Source organism: Podarcis vaucheri, assembly GCF_965113315.1.
Source record: "Podarcis vaucheri genome assembly, chromosome: 2".
NCBI classification, from domain to species: domain Eukaryota; kingdom Metazoa; phylum Chordata; class Lepidosauria; order Squamata; family Lacertidae; genus Podarcis; species Podarcis vaucheri.
In genome coordinates, this window is record NC_138760.1 from 127,793,784 (window position 1) to 127,804,585 (window position 10,802).

A 10,802-nucleotide genomic window follows, 5' to 3' on the forward strand; every position below is an offset into this window, starting at 1 on the left:
AGATTGCCAATGGTTGGGTAGCTCAAAGCTCCTTCTTCATGCCTTGCTGGAAATGGACCCACAGGAGGACTGTGAGAGATGCTGTAGCCTTGCTGGTGGACAGGGAGAGCAGAACTCCCAGACCAAAGCCACAGAACTCTGCTCCCAGACTTAGGTTCTGCATACTTTGGGCTAGATATGTGCATCCCCTTCCTTTGTCACTTTATTTCAAGTGTGGGCACTGTGGCAAATTAACACACTTTCTAGGCTTTTGGAATAGCAAGGTATCATTTTTACTCTCAAGATCATGGTGCGTATGCTGTGCGATTTGCTACCCACTTATATTGCAACCACTCTTTGAAAACCACATCCATATTATTTCATTTCCATACGGCCTTTCACCCGAAGATAACAGGGCAGTTTACAATACTAAAACAACAACGAGACATAATACCATAATAGCAAACGAAAACAGCACCCCTCCAGTATTCTGTGTCGTTTTTATTTCATTTAATAAAACAATCTTTTTTTTCATTTCTCTGATGTGTGCAACATCTTTATGGGACATAAGATTAAGGACAGAAACAGGTATTCATAATGGATGGATGTTTAACTCCAGTAAAAACGCTCATAGATCTATAAAGTTGGAAGGGACCACGAGCGTCATCTATCCAACGCCATGCAATGCAGGAATCTTTCGCCCAACATGTAGCACTAACACACAACTCTGAGATTAAGAGTCTCGTGCTCTACTGACTCAGCTATCCCAGGTCTTAAATATCCTGAATATCTTACATGAATGCTGGACAAACTTGTGGGTTCAGATGCACACCTTGTGGCACAGCCTTGTCAGGTCCAGTGACTGCCAGCTGTCACTGTTTTTATAATATCATTCCATCATGAATTCTTTGATGGGAAATGAAAGTTTCTTTCCAGCGGAAGCTCTGTCCACATTCCAAGCACTGATACGGCTTCTCGCCTGAATGAATTCTTTGATGGGAAGTGAGACGGTGGTTCCGACTGAAGCTCTTCCCACACTCCAAGCACTGATATGGTTTCTCTCCGTTATGAAGTCTTTGATGGGAAGTGAGATTCTGCTTTAAGCTGAAGCTCTTCCCACACTCCAAGCACTGATACGGTTTCTCCCCCGTATGAATTATCTGATGGGAAGTGAGATTATCCTTCCGACTGAAGCGCTTTCCACATTCCAAGCACTGATATGGTCTTTCCCCTGTATGAATTCTTTGATGATTATATAAGTTTGCCCTTAAATTAAAGCTCTTTCCACATTCTAAACATTGATATGGTTTCTCACCTGTATGAATTCTTCGGTGGGAAGTGAGATGAGCGATCTGACTGAAGCTCTTCCCACATTCCAGGCACTGATACGGTTTCTCCCCCGTATGAATTCTTTGATGGGCAGTGAGACTTGCCTTTTGGCTGAAGCTCTTCCCACAGTCCAAGCAATGATATGGATTCTCCAAGGTGTGAACTCTTTGATGTGAAGTGAGATGGGAGCTTTGACTGAAACACTTCCCACATTCCATGCACTGATATGGTTTCTTCCCCGTATGAATTCTTCGATGGGAAGTGAGATGAGCGATCTGACTAAAGTGCTTCCCACATTCCAGGCACTGATATGGTTTCTCCCCTGTATGAATTCTTCGATGGGCAGTGAGGCTTGACTTCTGGCTGAAGCTCTTTCCACAGTCCAAGCACTGATACGGTTTATTTTCTGTATGAACTCTTTGGTGGGAAGTGAGATGGGTGATTTGGCGAAAGCTCTTTCCACATTCCAAGCATTTATATGGTTTCTCGCCTGTGTGAATTCTTTCGTGCTTAGTGAGACTTGACTTCCTGCTAAACTTCTTCCCACATACTAAGCACTGATATGGTTTCTCCTCGCTGTCAGTTTCTTGTTGAGAGCTCTGATTGAAGATCTCTTCCGTCTCCAAATATATATTCACTTCCCCTACTCCGTGACTACTGTTGTGGACTCTCTTATTCTTGGTTTCCAAATTTTCACCTTCTGCAAGGAGAACAGAAACTGATTAGAATCACTGGATGAAGCTGGGCTCCAGATTATTGAGCCATGCCAAAAAACAGTTGTGATAACGAAAGAACTGAACGGACTTAGATGCAATGCAGAGCTTTCTACAGAATTAACTGCCCCTTAACTGGCATTAAGGGAACAGGTGCCATGCTACAGACCACTGGTTCTCAAACTTCTTCTCTGGGCCACACTTTCAAAATAAAAATTTGCTCATGCCAAACCAATTTTTTTATTGATAAGAAATACATTGGAAAAACAAAAGAAACACCCCCTATCAGTGCTTGATTTATAAAACAGAACACAACTACTTTATAATATGATCACGGGACATCCCAAAAGTATAAAACAATGTGGTTACATAAGAACAGGCATCATTTACCAAATTTAATTATAAGCTAGCCTCTTGCGTAGGTACCTTAAGTATGTATGCAAATCCAATAAGAACTGTGAGCTTGCTTTTATATTAGGTCTACTTTGAGGCAAGCAAAGACTTGTATCGTATCCTCATCAACACAAAGAAACCTTTCTCTTTTCTGATCTTTCATATCTGTCAGAAAAAATATTTTGATAAGATATCTATCCAGATACCATACTTTACTATATGCTACACTGAAATGTTTAATTTTTTTCTTCGATTGTCTTTTAATCTTCCCACTACACTTGCCATCCTCTCCTGCAACACAAGGCTGGCGTGCCAAACCCTTTGAGAACCACTGCTATAGACAGCTGAAATTCAGCCATGGGTTACAGGGAACCAGGCAGAGGGCCTTCTTGGTAGAGACATGTGCCCAGGGGAGATAAACAATTATATGCCCTTCCGTAGGGAAGCTGCGGGTGTGTGTGTGGGGGGGGAGTATTATGTGATAAGTATGTAATATTTGTTTACAATGTTTTTGGATTGTTTTCAATCTTTTTTTCTTTCTTTTTTCTTGTTTTGTTTCTTCTGTATTCTTTAAACAAAAATAAATAAACATGCAATAAATTATATGACCTTCCGTAGACACCTGAAAGCAGCCCTGAATCAGGATATTTTCAATATCTGATGTATCGTGTGATCTACCCACGGTCATTGCCAGGAATTGTTGAGCTTTTTTTAGGAGATCGATAAGGACCACCCAGGCGATCACTTTACTACATACCAAGATCGACCCTGAACGCCCCCATAACCGACCGGTCAATTACAATTGACCTGTGGTACATGTCTGCTTTATATTATGTTGGAAGCTGCCCAGAGTGGCTGGGGAAACTAGTCAGATGGGTGGGGTAGAAGTAATAAATTATCATCATCATCATCATATTCAGAAACAAAACGGTTGATCATTTTCCATTCCAGGTTAACTGCAGGGGCATTAGAATAAAGGTAATGGACCTCCGTACGATTAAGTCCAGTCAAAGGCAACTATGGGGTTGTGGCGCTCATCTCCACTTGCAGGCTGAGGGAGTTGGCGTTTGTCCACAGTGATGGAAACCAGAGCGCTTACCTTCCCACAGCAGCGGTACCTATTTATCTACTTGCACTGGCATGCTTTCAAACTGCTAAGTTGGCAGGAGCTGGGACAGAGCAACAGGAGCTCACCCCGTTGCGGGGATTCAAACTGTCAACCTTCTGATCAGCAAGCCCAAGAGGCTCAGTGGTTTAGAACACAGCGCCACCCGCGCTGTAGGGGGCGTGGTTGAATTCCATCACAATACCATTGGTTCATCACACACCCGATTTTCAAAACAGTTCTTGTGACCCAACAGAAAGACTTACCGAGAGAGACCATGATGCCACAGGTCTCTTCCATGACTTCCGTATGCAGAGCTCTCTGGCCGGGATCCAGCAAAGCCCACTCCTCATCCGTGAAATGCACAGCCACTTCCTCAAAGGTTGCTGGACTCTAAAAGAAAAAGGAAATATTTCCACCTCAGAGAAAGCATATCAATTACCTGCTGCTCATTACTGTTGTTCATTGTCTATTAATTGCTGTGTTTTTTAATGCCATTATCGTGCTGAGCATTTTAATTATGGGTGTTTTAAGGGAAACGTTTCATTGCGTGTTTTAATGATCGCTGTTTCAAGCTTATTCTTTCTGTAAACACTTTTCCTACATTGTCAGCTGTTTAGAAGCCTATGTTAGCATTAAGTGTTGTTAATAATAATAATAATAATAATAATAATAATAATAATTTATTATTTATACCCCGCCCATCTGGCTGGGTTTCCCCAGCCACTCTGGGCGGCTTCCAAAAGAATATTAAAATACTATAATACATCAAACATTAAAAGCTTCCCGAAACAGGGCTGCCTTCAGATGTCTTCTAAAAGCCTGGTAGTTGTTGTTCTCTTTGACATCTGGTGGGAGGGTATTCCACAGGGAAGGCGCTACTACCGAGAAGGCCCTCTGCCTGGTTCCCTGTAACCTGGCTTCTCACAGTGAGGGAACTGCCAGAAGGCCCTCGGTGCTGGACCTCAGTGTCCGGGTAGAACGATGGAGGTGGAGACGCTCCTTCAGGTATACTGGACCGAGGCTGTTTAGGGCTTTAAAGGTCAGCACCAACACTTTGAATTGTGCTCGGAAACGTACTGGGAGCCAATGTAGGTCTTTCAAGACTGGTGCTATATGGTCTCGGCGGCTGCTTCCATTCATAAGCAATACTACAGCTACTAAGAAAAAACAATTAATTCAGGTCTAGGGAGGTGAGGACGAGACAGAGGCACCCTGGCTTTCCCCAACTCTCTCCCTGTACTGATTTGCTCCCCATACCTGATCCCGTGCCACAGAAGCTGCTTCCCTTCCACTGTGAAGAAGAGATGGCTGAGGAGGTCTTGCCGGCATCACCCTGTCAACTGTGAGAGACAAAGTTAGTGGGAAGCCAGTAGCACTTGATGGTCTCAGAGATTAACGAATGCATGCCTAAGTACACACAGGCCTTGGAAAAAGTTTTATTTTTTAGTGTTTACAAAGAAATGTGTTTATACGTATTTCAGTTGTGTGAAAACACATTTCTACTTCTTTGGGCTTTTGTTCTCAACTCAAAAAGTGTATTGGAAATAAATGCATGTCTAAGCAGTGGAAAAAGCTAGAGAGGTGTCTTTTGTTCCAAATATTAAAGCAGCTCCTAGGTTTATTTTGCACTCAACAGAGGGAGACCGAACTGATATACATCCCATTCATCCTTACCAAGTGGACTCTGTTTGGTACCAAATGGAACCATCTTCGGAAAAACCGTGCTCCTTTCTGCAAACCGATTCCGTCTCTGAAACAGTAATGAAGAATCAAAACAAGGAATGGGGAGAAGGAATGACAGGAGCAAAATCCTAATGCAGAGATCAGCAAACTTTTTCAGCAGGGGGCTGGTCCACTGTCCCTCAGATCTTGTGGGGGGGGCAGACTTTATTTTTTTTTGGGGGGGATGAACAAATTCCTATGCCTCACAAATAACCCAGGGATGCATTTTAAATAAAAGGACACATTCTACTCATGTAAAAGCACACTGATTCCCGAACCGTCTGTGGGCCGGATTTAGAAGGTGATTGGGCCGGATCCGGCCACTGGGCCTTAGGTGCCTACCCATGTCCTAATGGGATCTGGCCATCTTTCCTTGGATGCTTTACTGAAAAAGTTGGGCAAATAGCAGAGTTTTAAGATACCCTCCCTCGTGTTCTGAACCCCCTGGGGACTATCTAGATGGAACACTCACCTGTGCCTCCTCCTGCTTCTTGTCTGCCTGGCTCAGGAGGAAACCTTCAGCCAGGGCCACAGCCTGGGAACAAGTGTCTGCTCCACAGCCTCTCACCCAGCTCTCCATCTCCGGTGGAAGGACAGCCAGTAACTGCTCCAGAATCACCAGGTCTAGGATCTCCTTCTTTGTGTGTCGATCTGGCTTCAGCCACTGACAGCAAAGATGGTGGAGTCGGCTACAAACCTCTCGGGGTCCTTTGGCCTCCTGGTAGCAGAACTGCCTGAACTGCTGGCTCTGCACATTTGAGCCGAGAGCGATTTTCTCGCTCGGGACTTTTTGCACTGACTTTTCCCAGAATCTCCCACGGCTCTCAGTCTTGATGGCATCGTAGCCTCTTCCTGCTTCAGGGCCAGCCGAGTCTTCCTTTTTCTTCTGCGCTCCAAGGAAGCCTCCAGGAAGTCGAAAGGAACTCCTTCGCTCTTCTGCCATTTTCTGCCTGTCCTAATTAACCAAGACATTTTTTTGTTATGGGATTGCTATGCTGTAAGGAGAGGAAAAATACTCCCTGTTGAAGTATCTTTAGAAACCTGGGATGTATTATAGTGATGCAATAGCCCTTTTGGAAGAAAAATTTTCAAGTAAAATACGCAGCCCACCTTCTAAGAAGGCAGTTCTCAAAGTGCGGGTAATAGTAATTTGTTATTTGTACCCCGCCCATCTGGCTGGCTTTCCCAACCACTCTGGGCGGCTTCCAACAAAGATTAAAAATACATTAAAATGTCACACATTAAAAACTTCCCTGACAGCCTTCAGATGTCTTCTAAATGTCAGGTAGTTGTTTGTCTCTTTGACATCTGATGGGAAGGTGTTCCACAGGGTGGGTGCCACTACCGAGAAGGCCCTCTGCCTGGTTCCCTGTAGCTTAGCTTCTCGCAGTGAGGGAACCGCCAGAAGGGCCTTAGAGCTGGACCTCAGTGTCCAGGCTGAACTAAGGGGGTGGAGACACTCCTTCAAGCATACTGGGCTGAGGCCGTTTAGGGCTTTAAAGGTCAGCACCAATACTTTGAATTGTGCTCGGAAACGTACTGGGAGCCAATGTAGGTCTTTCAAGACCGGTGTTATATGGTCTCAGCGTCCGCTCCCAGTCACCAGTCTAGCCGCCACATTCTGGATTAGTTGTAGTTTCGGGGTCAGCTTCAAAGGTAGCCCCGTATAGAGCACATTGCAGAGGCAGTTTCAGTCTGAGACACCAGAGGAGCTGGTCTGGTTTCTCACTACCTTACCATGTTTTGTTTTGTTTTTAAAAAAATTGAAGTTGGAGCTGTGATTGACAGGTGAGTTGTTTGGATGCCAGGCAAGTGTTAGACATCCCTGGGGACCTAAAAAGCTGCCATTTCGTCCTCTGATTTAATGCACATTTCATCCTAGCAACCAGAATGCAGCTTTCCTGTACATCTTAGATTAGGAATTAGGTTATTTTCTTCAAATACCTCTACGGAGTGTTTGTGGGTGGGTGCTAAAGAATCTCTTCCCCTCCAAAAAAATGGCAAATGCAAAAAAACAAAACAAAAACAAGCTACAAAGAGGCTGTCCAGATGTTCATTAAGAATTCAGTGTATAGTTAACTTACAGCAGAATGTTTTGTGGGCATCAAGGAGTTAACACTCAGTGCTAAGTGGAAATGCTGACTCAGCATCATGTGACACGGGGCATTGCCTAATTGGGCTATAGCCACCTAGTATAAAAAAGTACAGCTGACAGCCCCTCTCTGGCATCTTACCTATATGTAGTCCCACCTCTGTATGCTGATTTCTGGATGTAAGAAGACTGCTTTATAACGATACAAAACTGCAACTGGAATAAAGCCTCACTGAAAATACAGCTTGACTCTTGAGTGCTTCATGTGGGGCTTTCGTACATTGCAACAGAATGGCATGCATGTCTACTCAGAATGCGTCTTACATGAGAGTTAAAGTGGGCACAGGATTGCGGTAACCAGATCACATTAAGATTGGTCGGAGCTGTACAAATTTGTGAGTGGCAGTCAGAAAAACAAGGCTCTATGCCGTTCAAAGACGCATCACTATGCTTCAAGGAAGCAAAAGCCCTTCTGCAGCCATTTTACTGTCTTTTCTCCAGTTTCACACCCACCATATGAGGTAGGTTTATCTTGTCGCGTGACTGGAGCAAGGCAGTCCATGAGCAAACAGAATAAGGCGAGTTCAAAATGTGAAACTGCCCAGACTTGTGGGGATTATTTGATGCCGCTTCTCAAGGCTGGCAAAACAGGTTGTGCCTTTCCTTCTGCTGCAAAAGGAGAACAAGAAGAGTGGGACAAAGCCATCCAAAGACAGAGGAGGGCGGGGAGAAACTTGCTTTGTGTGGGTGGTTCCGCCCCCCCCCTTCTGCCTTTCATTCTGGAGCAATGGTTTCGGGGAGCAGGATTGAAACAGCTCAGGGCAATGTGAGGAGGGTACAGTATGTGTAGCCTGAGATAAGGCTTAACCCTGAAAGATTGTCTTTTGGGTCCTTTCCAACTCTACAAGTCCGTGATTCTATGACCTCCTTTGATGGGCAGAAGCACTGCGTCAATTTGCGCATCTGGCAACCTAGTAACTTAATGCCCACATCTATCTATCTATCTATCTATCTATCTATCTATCTATCTATCTATCTATCCACCCACCCACCCACCCACCCACCTACCTTTATCTATAAACAGGCCTGGCTTTGCAGAGACAGGGAGGGAGGGACAGAACTTCCACCCCCTATGACCTCCTTTGATGGGCAGAAGCACTGCGTCAATTTGTGCATCTGGCAACCTAGAAACTCTATCTATCTATCTATCTATCTATCCATCTACCTACCTTTATCTATAAACAGGCCTGGCTTTGCAGAAGACAGGGAGGGAGGGACAGAACTTCCACCCCCAATGACCTCCTTTGATGGGCAGAAGCACTGCGTCAATTTTCGCATCTGGCAACCTAGTAACGTAATGCCATCATCTACCTACCTACCTACCTTTATCTATAAACAGGCCTGGCTTTGCAAAGACAGGCAAGGAGGGACAGAACTTCCACCCCCTATGACCTCCTTTGATGGGCAGAAGCACTGCGTCAATTTGTGCATCTGGCAACCTAGAAACTCTATCTATCTATCTATCCACCCACCCACCCACCCACCTACCTTTATCTATAAACAGGCCTGGCTTTGCAAAGACAGGCAAGGAGGGACAGAACTTCCACCCCCTATGACCTCCTTTGATGGGCAGAAGCACTGCGTCAATTTTCGCATCTGGCAACCTAGAAACTCTATCTATCTATCTATCTATCTATCTATCTACCTACCTACCTTTATCTATAAACAGGCCTGGCTTTGCAGAGACAGGGAGGGAGGGACAGAACTTCCACCCCCTATGACCTCCTTTGATGGGCAGAAGCACTGCGTCAATTTGTGCATCTGGCAACCTAGTAACTTAATGCCCACATCTATCTATCTATCTATCTATCTATCTATCTATCTATCTATCCATCCACCCACCCACCTACCTTTATCTATAAACAGGCCTGGCTTTGCAAAGACAGGCAAGGAGGGACAGAACTTCCACCCCCTATGACCTCCTTTGATGGGCAGAAGCACTGCGTCAATTTTCGCATCTGGCAACCTAGAAACTCTATCTATCTATCTATCTATCTATCCATCCATCTACCTACCTTTATCTATAAACAGGCCTGGCTTTGCAGAGACAGGGAGGGAGGGACAGAACTTCCACCCCCTATGACCTCCTTTGATGGGCAGAAGCACTGCGTCAATTTGTGCATCTGGCAACCTAGAAACTCTATCTATGTATCTATCCATCCATCTACCTACATTTATCTATAAACAGGCCTGGCTTTGCAAAGACAGGGAAGGAGGGACAGAACTTCCACCCCCTATGACCTCCTTTGATGGACAGAAGCACTGCGTCAATTTTCGCATCTGGCAACCTAGAAACTCTATCTATCTATCTATCCATCTACCTACATTTATCTAGAAACAGGCCTGGCTTTGCAGAGACAGGGAGGGAGGGACAGAACTTCCACCCCCTATGACCTCCTTTGATGGGCAGAAGCACTGCGTCAATTTGTGCATCTGGCAACCTAGAAACTCTATCTATGTATCTATCCATCCATCTACCTACATTTATCTATAAACAGGCCTGGCTTTGCAAAGACAGGGAAGGAGGGACAGAACTTCCACCCCCTATGACCTCCTTTGATGGGCAGAAGCACTGCGTCAATTTGCGCATCTGGCAACCTAGAAACTCTATCTATCTATCTATCTATCTATCTATCCATCTACCTACCTTTATCTATAAACAGGCCTGGCTTTGCAGAGACAGGGAGGGAGGGACAGAACTTCCACCCCCTATGACCTCCTTTGATGGACAGAAGCACTGCGTCAATTTTCGCATCTGGCAACCTAGAAACTCTATCTATCTATCCATCCATCCATCCATCTACCTACATTTATCTATAAGCAGGCCTGGCTTTGCAGAGACAGGGAGGGAGGGAGAGAATTTCCCCCACCTGATCCGGGGACTCGGGGTGTGTCCCCCTGACCCCCTCAGCACCCAAAAACACCCCCACCCCCCCGAGGACCCCACTTCCCAAAAACGCGCGTCACAGAGAGGGTGCTCACCGGGTGCCGAAAGGGCGAGTGAGGGTGGGGCGTCCGGGAGAGACAAAGGCCACGTTCTCCAGCCCGAGAGGGAAGCCAGGAAGGAAGAGGCTTCGGAGGCCGGATGTTTTGCCAGCGCGCTTCCGCCCTGCCACTTCCTGTCCCCTCTAGGAAGCCACGTCGCTGGTCACAGGGCGCCTATTGGTCCCCGGGTTCCATTCCTGGGAGCCTCCGCTTAATCAGATCCAAGCAGCAGATCCAACCACCTGCCCCCTTCTTGCAATGCCCAGCGCATTTCAGCCCCTGGGAATCATAGTTTGCGAAGGGTGCTGGGAACTGTAGTTCACAAGACGTAACCGGCTGTACGTTTGAAAAAATAATGTATACTATTCATTGTACAGTGGTACCTCGGGTTACATACGCTTCAGGTTACCCAGATGAAGGT

At 45.6% G+C, this 10,802-nt stretch overlaps 1 protein-coding gene across 1 annotated transcript; it reads right to left on the minus strand.

Annotated features, from left to right (window-relative positions):
• Nucleotides 1–460: 460 nt before the first annotated feature.
• LOC309527375 (uncharacterized protein) lies at nt 461–10,523 on the minus strand. Its single transcript, XM_082214171.1, has 7 exons — nt 10,379–10,523; nt 7,661–7,719; nt 5,717–6,199; nt 5,197–5,272; nt 4,780–4,862; nt 3,786–3,912; nt 461–2,008 (listed from the first exon to the last, which is right to left on the minus strand). Exons 3-7 carry the CDS (start codon nt 6,185–6,187, stop codon nt 861–863), a joined length of 1,905 nt encoding a protein of 634 aa, XP_082070297.1. The 5' UTR covers nt 6,188–6,199; nt 7,661–7,719; nt 10,379–10,523; the 3' UTR covers nt 461–860.
• Between the last annotated feature and the right edge of the window lie 279 nt (nt 10,524–10,802).